This window comes from Neltuma alba, unplaced genomic scaffold (genome assembly GCF_004799145.2).
Source record: "Neltuma alba isolate B1F8T4 unplaced genomic scaffold, ASM479914v2 tig00013371_pilon, whole genome shotgun sequence".
In the NCBI taxonomy this organism is placed as follows: Eukaryota; Viridiplantae; Streptophyta; class Magnoliopsida; order Fabales; family Fabaceae; genus Neltuma; species Neltuma alba.
In genome coordinates, this window is record NW_021637634.1 from 10,871 (window position 1) to 32,034 (window position 21,164).

Genomic DNA, 21,164 nt, shown 5'->3' on the forward strand with positions numbered 1-21,164 from the left:
TAGACTTTGATTACTAAAAAAAATTTTAAATTGACTTCAATATTTGGCTTTATTTAATAATTTAAGCACCTGTTTATATTTTATATTTATTTTAAATAAATAGAATGAATTAAATAATAAATATCAAATAATATGAGACCTACTTCTACATTTTCATAAAGTTAACCTTTTTTTTTTTGGCCATCATATAAAATAAACTTTATGCAGATAGGACTTGCTCGAGTTTCAATACTTCGTTCGAAACACCATACGTTCATACGATGAACTCGAAAATTTATCATATGCTCAGATTTTATTAGTTGTTTTTATTCTCTCTCTCTCTCTCTCTCTGTTTTTTTTTTTTATGTTGGGTGAAATTTTAGTCAGTCAACTTTGCTGAAGCAAGCTGGATGAACCCCATCATTTAGAGAACATAATAAAGGTAAACCTCAAAACGCTTTACACAGTTTTAAAGCAATTTAAAAAACAATCACAATTTACAACTTCTATGGACGAGTAAGTACGAGACTGAGTGACACAAGGCCTTGGATTATCCAACCTAGAAATTTTATTTTTTTTTTGCCAGTGAATAATCCTTCATGTTGTCAGAGCGTTCCAAAGAAGTTGCATTATAAGGTCAGTCAATCCATCCAGCTTAGGCCACATGTCTCACCAAACCTTCCTTCGGCCCATAAGCCCAAGAACCTCCTCCCAGAACCCAATACTTCCGACACTTTCCAGCCCAACCACACTTGGGCTGCAAGCAGCCACAGTCCAATAGCCAGCCCTAATCTCATCCCTTAACTGTTCCTTCTCCCACCCACAATACCCATCGAAGAACCTCAAATCTCCAACCCCAACCACATTCCTCTTTACCATCTCAGCCGCACAACCCACACTCTCCCTCGTCCCATAGTACAGGCCCTTCATCACCTCCTCCAACACCCCACTCGCACTCTTCTCCAGGCCTTCCTCTTTTGGGCCCAACAAAAATAGGCCCGCTTCCAGCGGCCCACCAAAAACAAGGGCCTGTTTGAAAACGTGCCCTCCTCGTCCATCGCCGTCGATCTCGTCTCCTTGATCGACATTAAGGACGGTCTATTCAGTATGATCCCTGAGGGGCCTATGGGCCCGGTGGAGAGAAGCAGGACCACCGTCCGCTCAAATATGTGGACCCCATTCAGCTTCTCAGTGGCGATGAGCAGGCAGCCCTTTTCAGGCTCGTGGATGATGTGGGCCCATTTGTTCCCAAGGCTGATCGGTCGCGGATCGGGGACGGAAGAAGAGGAAGGCTCGTCCGGCGCCGTTCTCAGCTGTTCACCGGCCACCAGCTTTGCACGGAAGGATCGCCAATCCGCGTTTTGAGATGGCCGATCACCATCGCCATCGAAGGGCGAGGAGGATGAGAGATGGCAACCTGTGTTGTACAGATCAGATCAAACCAATCGAAAAATACATATGAGATATGATAATCCAGATAGGTTGGAAAAAGGAGTGAGAGAACTAACATGGAAGAGCGACTGTCCTGGAGTGGAACTGAAGAGATGGTCTTTTGGGGAAGGAGAGAGAAGGAGATTTGAGCATGTGAAGAGGCTGATCGGGGGTTTTGGTGAAGGAATTGGAGACGAGGAAACAGGCTTCCATGGCTCCGAGTTTCCGGTTTGTAGGTGAGCAGTGCGTGGGTGTGAGAAGGATGAGATGAAAAGAAGGAATATATGAGTAGAGAATGGATTGAGAGCGAATATGAGCCACACATGAAATGGATGGAAGCATGGGAGAATGGATAGAGTTGGACACATGGAGCATGCGACAATATACGCGTCAGCTTTCATTTTGGATGGACTCAGCCCTTTTTCCATGACGTGTCAAGTTCCAGTCCACTTGTTGCTCCGCTTTCCTTCATTCAACACCGGGAGGCACCTCATTACGCGGCACTGTTACTCGCAGGTCTTAATCATGAAATGCTGAATTCGGGTTGGTGTGGAGAGTTTCAAGAATTCATGGTGGGAGAAGAGCAATCAAACCCAAAATCACTTTTTTAAAAGAAAGTGCTTTCAATGGGCATGGCCAAAACTCTTCGTAAAATCACTTTAAAAACTTAATCTAAACATTCAAAAAATAAGTAATTTATATGCACAGCTTTCGTTTGATTTGATGTGGTCAAGTCAGTCTGGAATCAGTGAACTCCCTGGGAACGACACCCACCACCAATCAGGTCGAAGAGCCCACGGATTCCAAGGGCGATGAGGGATCCCTGGGTTTCATGGGCTGCGGCTGGGGCTACGTGAGATCCATATTCTCATCTCCATTCCATCACGGACTTGGATTCTCTCCCTATCTTTCTCATCCTCTTTCCCTCCACTACTCTTCTTTTCTCCTTACAACTATTGATCAAAATTCCAGTGGTCCAGATTTAACATCTTATAAAAATAATGTCATTAAAAATAAATAAATAAATTTAAACTGTTAAAATATGGTCTGAACAGTTCACAATTGTAATAAAAAAAATTAAAAAAAAAATCTCTATAATAACAGTTTGTAGTTATGAGCTGTTCAGATTAGATTTTAACAGTTTAAATTTATTTATTTATTTTTTATCATGATATTTATTTTTATAAAATGTTATAAAATATTAAGTCTAGACCATTGGAGTTTTGATCCAATGATTGTAAAGAGAAAAAGAGGTAGTGGAGGGGAAGAGGATGAGAAGGGTAATGGAGAGAATCCAATTCTTTCGATCACAGCATGGGGGCAAAGTTGCCCTCATACCCACTATTTTTAATATATACAACTAAATAGTACTGCATTGGTAAGTGATTAAAAAAAAAAAAAACAGGGAGTAGAACACACAGCTGGCAGGAAGAGAGAAGAAAGGAGTAATTGGGTGAAGAAGTGAGGAAAGCAAGGAAGCAAGCAAAGGAGAAAGGGATGGGCACATGGGGTGTGGGTGGGGAGTACAGCGAAATCACACAGGGATTGTGTTTGTCCATGGGAGGGATATGCACACTTGGAAACTTGACCCACAAGATTTCACTCACAGTTTTATACTCAGTTCAAATTATATAAGTTATCTTGTCCCGCCAACTCGCCTTATAAAATGATGCACCCACCCCAATAAGTATTTAGGTTATCCAACAGTCATAGTTCCCATCCCACCCTTCATTCTGCTCCTACTCAACGCTGCCCTCTATAATCAGACAACTACATTCTAGTAATATCATTTTTTTTAAAAAAATGAAGTATAAAATAAATATTTATTCCCTTTTTGTATTTAGTTATTTTTTCCTTTCAATATACTATGGGCAATCATTTTTATAAATCTTCAAATACTCGGATGATTTAAAACTGTATATTTGCTGGGAAAAGAGTGACGCGATGATTAGAAGAATATTGTCTTTTCACATATTTACTTTTTTCGGTCTTTAATTTAAATTCATTTTATTATTTTATGATCCTGCACGGCAACCATGATAAACATAATAATTAATCCCATTAAGACGCGGCTGGATTTGTCTCCTTTTCTTTTTCTTTTTTGTTTTTTGGGAGGAGAGAGATGCTCTGCGCAAGTAACCCCAGTTACTCAACAGAACTGGGCTTATGCTCTCGATGATTGGTAGTGAGGAATGATATTTATTTAAGCTTTAAAACATTTAACGAGAGTTAGATTTAAAAAAAAAAAATATATCGAGGCTGAGCTATGGATATGAATTTACTCAATTTAGACATTTACAGATACAAAAGTCTTGATGATGGGAGCTACTTATAATATTTAAATGTTTGATTTGTAATTAATGTATCTGAATTAATATCTACAACTCAATTTTCAATAAAACTTGCTGAGACTTAATTGTGATTAAATTGATTTTTTTTTAAAAGATCTTGATGTCATTTCCCATTCACATAACCTCCCTCATATATATATATATATATATAAAGACATTGTTTCACTTTTATTTTGATTCTAGATATAAGACCATAATCTATTTTGTCTCTCGTATTTAAGTATTTCTTCCCAACGTAGCCCTTCTAACAATGATAGTTTCAAACAATATACTTGATCAATAAGGATATCTTAAAAAAAACAACACCTATTTATTACAAATAACTAACTTAACTTTTTTTTAATTTCCTTCTTATAATTAGGACCGGAAGTAGTATATAATAACTTCACAATAAATTTTTCCAGAAAAAACTGTACAAATAATTTTCATAAAAATGATATTTATAAATCAAAACGAAGCAAACTCTTTTATGTATTTATTTTACAAACCATAAAAACACTTATAAAACTATGGTTTGATTTATATTCAAACACTTCTTAATTCTCTTGGACTTGACATACAAGTTACGATAGCACGACCAAACACCGTAAATTTATCCCCCCACCTGCCACCTTCACCCGAGAAACGCAGAAGAGAATCTTTTAGCCCAAAAGGAAAAAAGAATAATCTCCGTGAGAGAAATGGATCTTCTCCGGCCAAAATTCCTCGAGACCTCTTCCCAGCCTATTCCTCACCGTTGATGTAATTGAACGATTGAGATGCCAGGGGCAAAGGAGCAAATTTATTTGTTTATTTATTTATTTTTCGACCAGCTCCAAGCCGCAAGCGTAACAGAAGGAGTGAGTAGTGAGCCCAATGCCGGGCGGGCATGTTCCCCTGAAAACAAGGAAGAAATTGACAGACAGGAGTTGGTTCTAGCAAAAATGATTAATTTTTTATAACACGACGAATTAAGATTTGAATTTTTACTGGGAGAGATATCCATATTTAATATATGGTAGTGTTTGGAATAAGATTGTTTTCAATAAGAAGGTACTTATATTTTAACCAAAAAATAAAAATAAAAAAAGAAGAAGAAGTTAAGATTGTACCCAAGAAAAGAAGTTAAGAGGTTGGAGAGAGACAGAATAGAGTACGGATCCATATCCCACATACGGACCAGATTTTATGTTACGGAACATCCAATGGTTAACATCCCTTTGAACATACAACCGTTAGATTACATCAAGGGTGGAGATTTGGCTAGAGAGCAGGCTTGGGGGAATTTGGCTAGAGAGGAACCATATCCATCTGATGCTTCTCTTGTCACAGTGCAATTAATTCAGAGTGTTTCTAGCCAACAAGGGGTAAACAATCAGTGGCAGTTGTAGATCTAAAACGCAATCTCCCTTAAATTTTTCAAACAACAAAATGAACTTTACAGTGTTTGCCCCACAGCCAAAAAGGCCAAAATAAAGAAAAATAAAAATAAAAATAAAAATAAAAATGTTAATTAAACTAACCCCTAACTCCCCGCCTTCATAAAAAGCCTCAAAAGAAGCAGAACTTTGTAGATATAATAGACGGGGAATTCTAGAGACTGCTTCTTTCTATCGGGAAGGCACTGGAGAGCGAAGAGCGGAGAATCAATGGGGAATCTGAAGAAGTCTTTGGGGTTGTTTCTTGTGGTGTGCGCTGTGCTTGTGATGTTGCCGGAGGCGTCGGCGACGAGGTGGACTGTCGGAGGCAAAATGGGTTGGAGTCCCAATGTGAACTATACTATTTGGGCTCGGGGCAAGCACTTCTACAATGGCGACTGGCTCTGTAAGCTCCTTCTTCTCTTACTGATTTAAGCTTCAATTTGAGGTTTTATGGAAGAGGTTCCTTCTTTGTGTGTAACATGAGCTGTAGCTTCCGGCCTGTCACGGATACGTGCGCATGTGCAGCTTAGATCTGGACATTTTCATGCATTGGATGCGCTAAAAGACTTAGGTTATAAGCTTTTTTCTTGTTTCTATGTGTCGAGTAGGTTCAAATTAGCTAATTTTGCTGCTTCTGTTTTGCTTTTATCTGTCTTTGAGCCTTATGGTAAATCCAGATTGCATTCCTAGAAAATTCGGCAAAAAGTAGAAAAGAGAGACAAATTGATTATCGTAAAAGAAGAACGGAGATAGTTTTACTTGTTCCTGCTTGTATGCTCATCCGACTTCATTGGAATTGTGATTATTCACTTGGCATTTAGAGCCTAGAGGTACTCCGATTGGGAAAATAGAGTTTAGATTCCTTTCTAACTTTTCAGTTTCATGTACTAGATACCCAGATCCAGGACTTTTTGCCCTTTTTCTTGCTTATTAGTGTTTCCTTTTCGAGCAAGCTCATTATACTCTCATTTTCTCCCTGTTGATGCATTTCTAGCGACTGTAATTATGATTCCTTCCTGATATCCGCTCATCTTTCCCTTTTGTCTCGTTAGTCCTAGTTTCCAGTACTTAAGTTCTGTGATTGACTGCTGTTCTCTGGTACCTGAACATATCAAGTTGGTGCTGTTGAAGTCAGATCTGTTCAAAGCAGCCTTTTCACAACCAAGTCCCATATCTCATTATTAATGTGACTTGGGATGATCTGAACTTCATTTAAATTCAGATTTTGTTTAGTTCACTTCGTTTACCGTATCAAATAACTGAAACTGCATATTTGTTCTGTTTGAAATCAGACGATAACACAGTTATATTACAGTTTTTGTGTATGATAGGAACCAGCAGAGCGTCCTGGAGGTGAACAAGACTAACTACGAAACATGCAACACAGATCATCCACTTCATAACTATACCACAGGAGCTGGAAGAGACGTGGCTCCTCTGAATGTCACTCGCGATTACTACTTCGTGAGTGGAAATGGATTCTGCTATGGAGGAATGAAGGTTCACATTCATGTGGAAAAACCACCCCCACCACCCATGGCTTCTCCTGAGAAAGCTGCTTCTTCCACTCTCTCTTCATCAGGTCACGTTCTTCTGTTGCCTTTAGCGTTTGCCATTGGAGTAGCTTGGGATGCTTTCCTTCGTGTCTGGTGAAGTGATCATGATGATGAAGATGATGATGATTCCAAGTGCGTCTCTGAAAGAGAAAAGGACTTGGGGGGGGGGGGGGAAGAAAAGAAAAGAAAATAGTTTTGTTGTTTCTGCTGGTGTTACCCGGCATTGCAGGCTGAAAGTGGGGTGAGGTCGATGCTCATGTTTGGGTGGTGTTTGGTTCTAGAGTTGAATTTGGTGATTTAATTTAATTTGGTGTATTGATTGGGTTAATTTATTGGAGGATTCAATTGCGGGAATTGCGGGAAAATTTGTTGTTTGCATGGACTTGTAGGACCTTCGCCATGTGAGTGTGTTAGTCCAGGTTCTCTTCAAATCTTTGTTCTTCTTTGGGTCCAAAAAAAAAAAAAAAGGGAAAAACAAATGCACATAATCTCAGTTGTACTTGCTTTGTTTTAAGTCCGGATCTGAAAATCAGAAGCAAGGCCACGAGAACCGGCTTCAAACTACACCGCGTGAAATTCAAACCATGATTATCTTCCAGTTTGTTTTCGACTTTTTGCGCATGCATGAGTCGTATTCAATTTGTTGCCACAGTCTTGAATGTTAAAATTAAATTAACAGTATAATAAATAAGTAAATAATTAGGATGTCTATATGCGAGGCGGTCTTCAGATGTATAACATGAGCTCCCTTACCGGTAACTGCAATTTCTGTAGATGATAAGATGTGGGTTAAAATGTAATTGCAATGAAATGGAAATACCAGCAATGCAAAGGAAATGTGAAGACTGGATCTGAAGGGAAAAGTAAACGACTTGAGAAATGTAATGGGAGTTAAGCTTGTTAGGTGGAAATTTTGAAAGAGTTGTAGAAGAGGCTAGTTTGCGCTGATGATTGAGCGTTGGCAGTATTCTTCCACAGAGAAGGGCCTCTCTTTTTAATTTTTGTATATAAATATAAGCTTGGATAGGTGCCAAGCTATTCAACTTACTCCCAACCTCCATGATGCCCACTTCTTTTTAGGAAGCAAATTCTTCATTTTGATCACCTACCCCAGTTAGTGGCCTTAGCTTGGTCTTCTTTCTGGTGAAAAAAATGTTCATAATTATTATTAAATTTATTATTTTAAAAGCCTTTTAAGTTGGGTTGATAAAGCACTTAACCAGAGTAATAGCGGCTCACGTAGTATTGTGTCTGAGGTGAGAGATATTTTTTTCCTGCTAAGTATGAGTATACTCTTATTGTAAGAAATTCTATTCGAGATATTATCAGACATTAAATGTGAACACATCTTCTAACAAAATTTTAATCTTGGTTTGTCTTCTAAACCTAATTCTTCTAAGTAAGGGGGAGGGACTGTTACTAAAACAACTACGGACAAAGCGTTGCAAACCTTAGGTTGCACGCAATGCCATCGCACTCATACCACGTGGGGTCGCTCCCCTTATCTCCCATTCCCAAATCTGCCTGCTACTCCTTTAGTCCTTTATTTCATCTCGTAGTCCTTTTTTTCCAATGTTTATTTCATCATTAAAAAAAAAATCAGTTTGGAGTTTGGACCATCGCCCATTAGAATTAATCAGCCCCTCATAGGTTTGATCCAACCCTTTACGGAGTTGTTTTTTTTAAAAAAAAAAATTAAGAAAAGTTAAGTTAACCTGAGAATTTACTATAAAATTTTTATATAAAAAGCTAAAAGAAGAAGGCTCAGCCAACATGAGAAGTTGATCCAACTCGGTCCAGCACGAAAAGGATTCAAACTGGGCTTATACTTCACATTTGTTTTTTTTACTTATTTATTCCATTAAAACCAAGCTGCGAGATGAAACGAAGGATTAAAATAAAAGAGAGAGAAATAACAAAGGCATTAAAGTCTTGAAGCGCACTCGTGGTCACCGTTGGGGTACGAGTATGAAATAGAGATTGGAAGACAAGAGTGCGGACTCGCCAATCACCGAACTGCAAAGCATGCCAAAGCAGTGAAACACAAAAAGTTACTTGCTGACATGCAGCTAGCAGTCCCACTAATAAAAAAGGAAGATTGGGAATAATAAGCACATGATGATGGCAGAGATATTTGCAACAACCAAAAAAAAGACTTCTAATATTTCCTCACCTCCCCTCTCTCTGATTTTGAAGAGATATAGAGAAATTATGCATATGTTAATATTATTCAATGAATTCCACTTAGTTAGATAACAGTGCTCCCTATTTAAGAAGGTTTAATTTAATAAACTACATGTTTAGAATTTTCGTTAACCAAAAATTTATTTGTCTAGCCCTCCCCCATGGTCATGGCCCCCATTCATTTATCTTTTGCAGCTGCATACTGCTTTTTTTTTTTTTTTTGTAAGAGTTTCTCGCCTTTTTCTGTTTTTCTGCTTTTCTTCTATCAAGTTTTGTTTGTACACGCACCTTCCACCTCATTATACGTATTTATTATGCTACTATTATATTCCTACATATATCCGTCTAATCTTTTAAGGGCCGGTGAGGTCCAAATAAATAAAGAAAATCTTTCAAAGGTGAGTTGCATGCGAACTAAAAATTTATATTCAGTGGCTTCTCTCACATATACTTGAACATTAGGGTATATATTTGTTAACAACAAATTGTTTTAGTGACAACACCATCCTTAACTTATTCAGATGCTTAGCATTTCTGAGAGAAAATTTTCCGCCCAAATTTACACCTTAATCCTAAAACTATTAATAACGGTTAATACTGATAAGTGACGACAAGGGAGTTGTTACCTTCGAAGTTTTAAGTTGAAGCTTCATGAATGATGATGAGGATAAAAGACATGTTAGAACAGCTTTCATTTGAGGCTTGATTTTACTTGAAACTAACTTAATTCATATTATCAAATATAAAATAGCCACAGGCTCACAGCACTAAATTAGCTGGCCAAAAGAGAGAGATAAATATATAAAAAAACGATAAATGTTTATTATGAAACACTGAGAATTAATATCCAAAGTAATTTTAGTAATATTGTGAAGCGGTGTGTTACTGAAATTGAAGTTGCTGATCAAAAAGCAAGGGGAGGAATAGCAGAAAGAGTAATTATGAGAGGGGATTGGGTAGTTCAAGTACACGTGTACGGTGACAGATCGCTTAGAGGGTATCAAGTGGGGCCCTTATTAGCAGCAGAGTAATGTATATGGTGCCAGCTCCTACACGCTTGTTGCATGGTGGCGGGTGCGGAGTTGTTCTTAAATTGAGTGAGCCGTTACTTTTCCGTTCCCTGCTAAGCACAGCCTCACAGTTCCAGATTGGAGAACGTGGTTCTCGAGGTGTAAGTTTGGCTCATTTTCTCTTGGGCGTGTGTTTGGCAAGAGAGAAAAAAGTGAGATGGGAAACTACTGGGGATTAAGAGTGATACTGATAAGCATGGTGGTGGTGGTGGTGCCGATAATGGCTGCGATGGGAGATCCGATGCTGCACAAGGTGGGTGGATCCAAAGGCTGGATCAATCACGACGTTAACTATACTGAATGGTCTGCTCATGAGCAATTCTTTCTTGGCGATTGGCTCCGTAAGTACTCGCTCTCGTTCAACTTCCTTCCTTTTCGATTTCTCTTTTTTTCTTTATTTGACGATATGGATTTCACAGTAATTAATCCTGAATGTGAATTTCTCTGTCGCCATTCCCCAATTATTATATAGATACTCCCTTCTTTCATTCAATTCATTGATCCCGCACTGTACGAACAGTCTTAGATTGGAATATGGTTTCAATCCTTTAAACTGTATACACAAATGTTTTATGAAAGGCACTCAAATGTGCGCTTCGAGCTTCTTGTACTGGCCTGGTGGCCATCCAAAAACTCAGAAGCTTGAGCGTCTCACCTCATTTTTTATATCAGTATATTAATTTTTTCCTTGATGATGGACATTTTTTATCTCATAACTTAAATGATCTAGATTCTTTAATTCTAAGTGCAAATGAAATAAGTGTACCATTTTGGATCTCTATACTTTGGATCAATGGGATCAAGGGGATCGCTGTAACTACTGCATGCTATGTCTGTTTTTCAGTTTACTTGTTGAAGAGAAGTTTATGATGGTGTTAGGCATCTTCTTTCTCAATGTACTTAATGGCATTAGATCTCAATGTATTCCCATTCCCATAGCCCAAAATATCTAGCATATATCATCAACACATTAATAACAGCACCAAAATAAAAAATAGTATATTCCCTTCTCCTTTTTGCTAAATTTAGAAATATTACTGAGACCATATGAAATAAATATAGTTAATCCATCTCCTGTGTAGAGCATGCCTGGAATTGATCTGTTTCAAGTTTTAACTGGCATGCATAAAAGATATCAACGTCATTTAAGTTTGATATTAAGATTTGCTTCATGCACATGAAATACATTAAGTTTATATAATAGTCACCTAGTAAAATTCAGTTTCATAACATATGTTGAGTGTTGAGTGATTATCAACTAAAAGTGACGCGAGAAGGAGGGAAAAGCAAAAGTTAAAAGAACAATTCTGGCTTCCAGCAGAACAAAAAGAAAGAGAATCTGACTTTAAAATGGCGAGAAAATGCTTCCCAGTTCCAACTCCAAGGCCTCGCGAATTACATTTGGACCGGTCCTCTCCAATTTGAAACCCAGAAAATCACTATACCATTCGCCCCTAGATATTTCATCATTCTCTAGTTTCCATTTGTTCTCTTTCTTTCTTTCTTCCCTTCCCCCCCCCCTCTTGGCCAGGAACTCTTCAGTTTCCTATTCTAGCTATACATACCTAAAAATAACCAAAAACACGCTGGCTATACATGTTTAGACGGAGGATGTATAACGACAGGAAAAGATAAAGGAAAAGGTGAAAACTTCTTAGACTAAAAGAATCCCAAAGAGAAAAAGTACTGTTGGTCTGTTTTTACTATTTTCTACTTGGATTATGTGTAGTGTTAGTGTTAATGATGAGTAACTCATGAGCTGAAATGAGAAAGATGGATATATGTATATGCAGTATTCAACTTTGACAAACGATACTTCAACGTTCTGGAGGTGAACGAGACGAGCTACGAGAATTGCAGAGACGAAGGGTTCGTGAAAAACTTGACGCGTGGTGGGAGAGATGTGGTGCAGTTGACAGAGGCAAGGACACACTACTACCTCTCTAGCGGAGGCTATTGCTTTCAGGGTATGAAAGTCGCCGTCACCGTCCAACACGGCCACCGCGAAGCAGCTCCTGCGCCGTCTCCCTCTCACTCTTCTGCGTCTTCTGCTTTCTCCGTATTCAATGCGCTGCATTGCCTGGCGCCTTCATGGTGTTCTCGGGAATTATTAGTATTTGAAGTCTAAAGTTGTATTTCAAAGACAGAGACAAGGGTGATAACAAGTTACTACCTTAACTGGTTGATTGAGACCTTTGTGTGTTGTTCAGTTTGACATTTCTGTTTCAACTATCGATTTCTGCGACAGGGTCTACGAAGGTGATATGCGACCGTAACAATTTTCCCGAGATGTCGTCTTCTAACTAAGTTGCATTCATAATTGACGTCTTAAGAAAGTGATTTCACGAAAGATCAAAGGACAAGCCTTCATGTCAATCACCTGACAACATAGCGTAACGCTATGAAGTACTTTTTGTCCGTAGAAGATTGCGAGTTTAACCCCCATAAATTCTTGTTAACATGGAATTTACTTTCCTTGAGCCATTAAAAATAAAAGATAAGAATTAAGATTAAAAAAATATGTTAAAAAATTTTTTAATATGAAAGATTGCTTGTTACTTGAAATTTGACAAATTTATATATGTGGGATGGGAGAATATCATGGTAGAATATAACATTTTTCAATTCTACTTACATGAGATCGTCTAATTTCATATAACAAGAAATTATTCATATTGAACACTTTTTAATAATTTTTTCAATCCCAACCCTAATCTTAATTCTTATAACTTATTTTATACTCTTTTGGTACTAAATATAAAACCTTTATACATTAGCATAAGGATTTTATATTTAGAATTGAAGGAGTATTTTTAATGCTTCGTTTCAGATGGGTTACTGTCCATTTATTCAGGATAATGAATCCAACAGGAAAGAGGAGTTGGTATCAGTTCGTGACCCAAGGGCCCTGACATTCTCTTTGTTTAGAGGTTGGCGCCCGGGAGGTGCAATTAAAGTATATGCGCCGACTTTCACAGCACAAGCCCACGACGGCAAAAGATCATCTAGATGAACCTTCACTTCGGCCCAAAATTGTTGACTCTGATTTTCCCGCACAACGCATATTTTTTCGACTTCAATTTTAAATCACTTTTAATTTAAGCAGAAGAAATATTTTTCTCGGCGGGAAACACGCCCATAACCTGACTGAACCCACGCTGATACAACCTCAACAGTCAACATCACCAAATATCTATTTTTTATTTTCCTGAAACTCAATCATTCAAAGAGTGGGACGACAATGAACTAATTAACTTGGCAGATCTCATGTGCGATGCATTGCTATCTTGCTACAAATTTTACATTTTATATTTTTATTCGTTGTGTTAATTGATTGATCGCGTGAGTTGTTTTCGAGAGTTACTTTTTATTTATTCTTGTTGCGAAAAAGAAAAATAAAAGAAAAAGGCTTGAACTGATTAGATATGACACTTCTATGAGTGGCCTGAATGCTATAAATATAATGTCTCCAGAGACATTAGCAAGAACGACAGGGTCATAGGTTCAGCCCTTGTAATGACAGCGTCTGCAACTAATATACAGGTAGTTTTATCTAGTACAAGAAAATGGATACGACATTCCTATGCCATGATAAGGACAAGATGGGAGCCTCCTTGCCTTTTTTTTTTTTTTTTGGGGCCAAGAGCCTACTTTTCTATTAGGTATCCATCCTTATTGATGTTGTGATGTTTGTCCTTCTGTAATGGCAAGAGAAGCAGAAGAAAATAGGGCATTCCTCACAATTGAAAACTGTCTTAAAACGCTATTTCTCTTATTGAGTTAATTACTTTAATATAATAGTTAATTTGAAATTAAATTTGATCGTAAATATAAATCTTAATTCCTGTTATTCTTTATTTTTGTCAAAATATCATATTGACAGTAAATGGTTCATATCAAGGGATAATTTCAATCATCCAACACTCATGATTGAAGAGCATAAGGAAGATCAGACAAATAATAAATAACTTAACTAATGATATCAATTTTTTTAATATCTCTAAATTAGTTATCTAGCTTTTATATCGAGGACGGAATGCAGCATTAAGCAAGGCTCACTTCTTTGCATTTTTCCTTCAAATTAACTAACTTCTCTCTGGAAGGATCTGCATCCGTAAGAAGGCTGCTATTGTTGGAAAGGCACGTATATAATGTGGTAAAACACGAAGCATGACAAAACTCTTTTTAACCAGTGATCGAATGATTAAACATGTTGAGTCGGGTAGCTGAAAAGAGACGCTGGATTCAAACACTTACTGCTAGTTGTTAAGGAAAATTCCATGTTTCCAGAATTTCCAGGCTTTAAAACAAGCGTGTTACTAGTAATAATTAGGTTGCGTACTGCTGGCGAAACCATGCAGTAGGTTGTCCATTTGTTTACTATTTATTTGGGTGTTTGGATTTGGCATGTTGCAAATACATTCATTGAATACTTGCATAAGTCGTGGAAACAATAAATTTAAACGTAGACCGTTGAGATATGCCCGGCCCCTCACCTTATTTTATGTCTTCATGAGGTGAATGAGAGTTATTGGACACGTCACCGGTCACTCCCTGCTAGTTTGGTGACAAAAGCACGACTTCTTTTGTATGACTTTTTCATGTTTCGCACATTTTTATGATAACTTTTTGGGGTTAATTTCGTTATTTTTCATCGTGGTCGAAGATTTTTTTTTAATTAGATTATTAAACAACATTTTTGCTGCCAAACTGTTTCGCGAGGAACACTGAGTAATTGAGTCTCCTAAAATCAGAGCAAATATCAAAATGTTTGGGTGAAACATATTTTTGGCCTGAAGTATTCATGAATGAGCATCTGACATTTCTATTTTTTTATTTATCAAAACATATAATATTCGTAATAAACCATTGGTTTAAACGCTTCCCGTCTAGCTGTCTCATTGAATATGATCTATACATTTTAATGGAAGCATTATATATTATTTAGCATAAGATAAAAAGATTTCGACACTACTGGCCGGTCGTGAGTATAGAGTTCATTTAATTCTCTCCTGTATTTTACACCAACTATTTTTTTTCCTTAATATTCATATTTATTAGAACATTTTTACGTATGCGCCTTAAATTCTAATCATTATCAAATGTTAGGATTAATTTGTAAGAAAATATATAAGTTATATATATATTAATAATTTCATATAATAATCTTTTTTTTTTAATTTTTATTAAATCAAGTAAAGAGATTTTAGTATATTTAAAGCTGAATAGAAAAGTTATAGAGTGCTTGAATTAGCTTTTTAAAAGTAATTTTATGAGAAAAATTTGGTCGAAGATATTTTTCACAAATGCTTCTCTTGCCTCCAAATTAAATACACCGCTAGAAAGTAATGTACCCACGTATGCAAATGCGGGGTGCATACGCCTCTCTATTTGAGCTAGTTCCTGTAAAAAATTATGAGTTAAATTTTCTCTCCTTAGCTTGCGAACGAGCTCGTCTAAAACTTGCATCACCAAAAAAATAATGCGTGGAGTATGCAAATGCGGGGTTAGCCAATGGGGTTATGGAGGCCAGGCCAGATGGACAGTTGGAACCAGGACAGATATTTTGGACAAGAAAATTGGTAAGCCGGTGAATGTGATGTCTGTCTCCCCTCTCCTCCGCATTTAGTTTTTTTCTTCTTCTTCATGCTCGTCATTTTCTCAGGAAAATTAAGACGCATCACTGGACTTGGATTTCGACTCATGGACACTTGCCACTTGCACCCACTATCCTTATCCTGTTCATAACAAATATTACCTCCGGTCCTAATTATAAGAGCCAACTGATTAATTTAAGGAAATTAAGAAAACAAGTTACGTTAGTTATTTGTAATGAATAGGTGCTGTCTTTTCTAAAATATCCTTACTAATCAAGTATGTTGGTTAAAACTATAATTATTAGAAGAACTATCTTGGAAAAAATTGAGCAAATATGAGAGACAAAACGAATTGGAGTCTTATATTTAAGACTAATATAAAAGTCAAATGAGATTTTATATTAAAGATCGGAGGTAATATGAGAGAAAAATACCCAGCGAATGTGACATATACTGATTTCACTTGGTCCTTTAACCAAGTGGCGGTGGGGAATTGCCTCACTTGTCTTTTAACCAAAGTAGCAAGGGGGGTTTGAATCCGTAGCCATGAGAAGTATCTTGTGGCTAACTGTTCATCTTTAAGTGAAGGCTTCGCGGTGGGGCGATTAATAACTACTACCGACGATAGATTCTTTGATATATATTCAAAAAAAATGAGAGGAAATTTAAAAACTATTCTTTTTTTTTACCTGAAAAAAATATACACCTTATATGTTAGCAACTACTATTAACTAAAAATCAGGTATGTTAAAATATTAGTTAAAAACAATAAATATATAAAGATATATGTTATGTAATTAATTATAAAAAAAAGTGTATCAAATTTTTAGACAAACACAAAATGTTAACTATACATGAGACCAGCCATGCCTTAGAGAATGTTGCTGACAAAGTGCCTGTTTGGAAACACTTTTTTAGAGCTTATAAGTAGCTTATAAGCTCTATAAGCTCTATAAGCTCAATTGAAAAAAGTAGGGTCTGTTTGGCAACACTTATTTGCAATCGGGCTTATGTCTGAAAAGCTACAATAAGCTATAAGCTAAAATTAACAGCTTATGGCTTATAGCTTATGGCTTTTGAAATATGAAGAGAGAAAAAGTTAAGAAATTTATTACTTCTTTTGATTCTTATTATAAGCCTCAAATAACTAATTTGTAGATAATAAAAATCAATTAAAATTAGTTGAAAGTAATGAATAAGTTAGAAATATATTTTTATTTTTAAATATGCTCCTAAAAATATACTTTTATTTTTTATGTTTCACTTTATATTTAAAATATTTTTTATGACTTCTTCATATTAAATTATTTTAATTTCATTGTATTATGTGAAATTATTTTTTTAATCATGTTTTATTATTTATTAAAACTCATGCCCATTTTGGCAATTTTTCAGCCAAAATTACTTTTACTCAACTATAATCCAAACAAGCTTTTTCCAATCTCATTTTTGTAAACTAGCTTGTCTGAACTCCAATCCAAACACAATTCAGCTTATCCAATTTAACTTTTACCAACTTCACTTTTCCATAAGTTACTTTTTCTATAAGCTGCTTTTCCAATCGCTGATCCAAACGGACCCAAAGTCTTAAATTTCAAAATAAGGTTAATAAAATTTAAGATTTTCGTAATTATATTATAATGAGTAGGTTGTGTGCCACCCCCCACCCCAATAAGATATCGTGAATAGGTTCTAAGACTTTGAGGTTTCCATACAGTGCCTACTCCCTACTCCCTATGGCGATATGACCACACATTTATTGCGAATATATGATTAAAAATTAAAAATAATTACTATATTCTCTCGGGTTCTTCTAGATATTTTGCTGAAGACTATGCTCGGGATATTTTGCGCGTGTGTTCATCACCTGTCAATGCCGGCTCATTTCTTTCACCAACGTGTGCCAATTGATTAATTTCATCGCGTTACTACTTAATTAATTTTAATTCTTTCAAGGAAAAAATTACTTAGCTCACAAACGAAAAGCTAATTAACATTCATAAAATGACAGAGGTTCTTATTCCTATTATTTTATTCAATTAAGTTATATGTGCAATTGAGTCCCTTCGTAGACATATTATGATGGCATCACTAATTACACCATATGGTCATTCGATCGAGATTCTTATCTTAACTTTAATGTTACACTCCTCTAATTCTTAATACAGGACTTAATTATTGAGATAATTTTAGTCTTAAATATAAGATCTATTTCTTATATTTATCAATTTTTTCTAAATTACCCTGTTGATACTCCCTCAACCATAATTAAGTAAAAAAGGATGAAAGAGTATTAAGAAATATGATTATGGTGTTTTGAGAAAAACGTGTCACATTTTTTTATAATTAACTAACTTAACTAAATTTTTTAATCTAATCAAGTTAGTTAAATAGATCCTATATTAAGAATCGGAAGAGCATCATTTTTTTTAATTTGTTTGTTTGGTGATTTTCATACCAATTTATACCCGGAAATGAATTTTATGGCAGAAGTCGAAGACCACATAATGTTGTTGACAAGTTATGTTCAGAACAAATCTAGACAATTTACGTTTAACTTCTAATTTGAAAATAGATAGTCTAAACAATCTTTTAGTATTTCATTAGTTCAAACAAGACTGTTTAATATTGAGGAGCAACAAATAGCAGGATCACGGATCACTTATTAAAGCAGCTAAATTTTGTATTTTTCCTGAGACAATCAAGTGGCAACTTGCTTGTTGGTCGAAGTCATGTCTAATAATGCGTATATACATCTACTTTTACGGTTGACTTAAAGTCAGATTTCCCAACCCCAACACCTTACTTCCCACTTCATTGATTTTTATGAGAGTGAGCACATTTTTTTTAAAATCCAATTTAAAATCAAATTCACTAGTTATTGCTAATGAATAATGCGCCTTTTTTTTTATTAATTTCAATTTATATCATCCATGAGAGTATTCGTGAATATAAGCTCATACAAAATTGTTACAAGTTATAGCAAAAAAAAATCTATTTTTATGAGTAACAACCGCTATATATATACATTGGCTTTGGTCTTTAGTTGAGCCACTTGTTGCCGTATTGAAGACTCCATAACAACTCTGTGTTCCCTGCTTCTCTTTCTATTCAAGTATTTATTGCTGATGGGTCCATGAAACACGCTTTTTATTCGTCGCCTTTAAGGTGAAACGGAAAGCATCCTGTTATGACAAATATATAGCGGGGTTAATTATCTAACAGATGAGAATTTGAATGGTAGGAGTATTATATTTCTTAGGTAAAATACGAATATTAAATATTATTACATTCTATGTTCTTCTTAACTACATCTTCTTAATTATTTCTCATTCATTCCAGTAATACGGTGATGAGAACTCAAGAAGTATATTGCTTTTCTGGTCTTAAAATTGGATAACTTTTAGATTTGATCCCTATTCAATATATTCGTTCCGGTCCTTATTATAAACTTCAGATAACTAGTTTGAGGATAACGAATAATTAGTTTAAATTAGTTAAATATAATAAATAAATCAGAGATATAATTTTGTTTTTAGATGTGTTTTTATAATAAATGAGAAAAAGACAAAAGATAATGCGTGAGAAAACGTGACAAGAGATTATGGCAATACGAGAAAATAAATAATTAAAGATAAAATTAAAAAATACATTACATTTTAAGACAAACACCAAATCAAAGCTTATAAGTTGGACTACACCCATTTTCGAATTTAAAGCTTATAAATACGACAAGAGGAAGTATAGTACAATTTTTCATAAAATAACAATATCCGCAATAATAAATAAAAGATAGAGTACTATATTTATATTAAAAATTTAATAACGTGATTTATAAGTAAGAAAAAAAATCTTTTATATGTTTTACAAATAAAATGACAAGAGTTAAGAGCATGATGAGAATTGATAGGATAAATAGAAAGGTGAATAGCTAGCTGGGTGTGAAACTTCCTGTATCCAAGACTTAGAAATAATATTTTTAAAATATAAAACAAATATGGTAATGATAAATGATGAACAATGAGTTGTATGTTATTTTATTTATTTTTATCAAGCACGATATCCTCTCATCAGAAAAATATTGGATATATTACTGGATATCAAGTATGGGCGTTTTTTCTAATAGAACTTTGAGCATAAACTTCTTCCCCTGAATTCAGCGCGGCTAGCTGAGGTGGTATATTAATTATGAATAAAAATATGCACCCACATTTTAACTTAAAAAATCCCAAAAAATAATTATAAAATTTTAAATCAAGAATTATTATAAAAATATGTTGCCGTTTATTTTTTTAAGTATAATTATTTTCTTTACAAGTATAATGACTAATATTAATTTAAAAATTTAAAATTTAATTTTTTTTTTTTGGTTGGGGTTTTCTCTTTTCAACTTGTTGCCCACTTGACCCGCTGGAGGGCCTTTTTCTTTAATTCTGGCCTTCCCCATATTTATGGTTATCATAGGCGCATCCGTGCGCTGCTTTTCCCACTTGCTCCGAACTAACACGCTAAAATGAATCTCTCGAAGTCTGGTTGGTAGCATCCTGCCATTTCAAAAGGCAAAAAAAAAAAAAAAATCATATGAAAACATTAAAATGCGTTCCAATAAAGTTATTAATACTCTCTGTTAATTCGGTTAAGTGTTGATCTTTTAGACTTTATTCTCCAAAAATAATTTCATAAATAAAAAGAAAAAAAAAAACCGGTGAGAGAACGCAGCCAGAAACAGCAAGAAAGGCAGTTTAAAAGGGAGGAAGAAGACGGCGCGAGTGGGTGGTCAGTTTCATTGGACGTCCGCATCGCCGGTCCGCTCAGGGCGATAATGTGCCTATGGTCTCTCGCGTCCCAGTGATGTCAATTTAAATAAATATTTTTTATTTTATATGTTGTCATTTAGTTTTTATTTTTACTCTTCCATGCGTATAATAATTAAACACATTTCATCGCATACTATAGGATTTCAGAAATCAGTGACTGTATTTATAATTTACAAATCGTGTATTGATGTTTTATAATTTACATATTATAGTACTATTCTTATTATTTTATTGAATTGGCAATGAACTTGTTATGGTTTAATTTTGAAACAGTATATTCAATATATAACTTTAATTAGTTTTGTCCAATAAATAATACCCATATGAAGACACAAGATCGTATGTTAATTCAAATTATTATTAATACTACAATTTGCTGTAATGAAAATTTATTTCACTAATAAAATAGAAGAATCAGCCATGTTGGCCATAAATGATGCTTTTTTTAATGTCTCTAATCCTCTATTTCGGTTTGTTAGGTGGGATTTGTATCGCTTTAAATGGTTTAATTTAATTGCTGGAAAAATGGTTTAAATTTAATAGTATTTCATAAAAATATTATCAACATAACGAGCACTGGTACTAGTTTTTATGCACAAAACATATTAATGTTAGGAAATAAATAATAAATGAAGCTAAAACGGGGGAAATGGGGGTGAATAGGCGGGAGACAAGCAAGTTGCCTTTATCTTAAATAGTAGTAATAATAAAGAAATAATCATACAATAATGGAACAGCAAAGAATTGGAGGAGGAAAGAAATCATTGCAGTTTCTGCTC

General features: G+C 35.2%; 2 protein-coding genes and 1 pseudogene across 2 annotated transcripts; 2 read left to right on the forward strand and 1 right to left on the reverse strand.

The window, feature by feature from the left end:
- Positions 1-405: 405 nt before the first annotated feature.
- Positions 406-18,187, reverse strand: LOC114736749 (UPF0301 protein CHU_1773-like; annotated as a pseudogene).
- Positions 5,318-7,148, forward strand: LOC114736750 (lamin-like protein). The gene is made up of 2 exons (XM_028924615.1): positions 5,318-5,564; positions 6,477-7,148. The coding sequence occupies exons 1-2, from the start codon at positions 5,390-5,392 to the stop codon at positions 6,812-6,814; spliced, it is 513 nt and encodes a 170-aa protein (XP_028780448.1). The 5' UTR covers positions 5,318-5,389; the 3' UTR covers positions 6,815-7,148.
- LOC114736751 (lamin-like protein) lies at positions 10,129-12,984 on the forward strand. The gene is made up of 4 exons (XM_028924616.1): positions 10,129-10,312; positions 11,765-12,030; positions 12,182-12,220; positions 12,802-12,984. The coding sequence occupies exons 1-4, from the start codon at positions 10,129-10,131 to the stop codon at positions 12,982-12,984; spliced, it is 672 nt and encodes a 223-aa protein (XP_028780449.1).
- Positions 18,188-21,164: the final 2,977 nt, after the last annotated feature.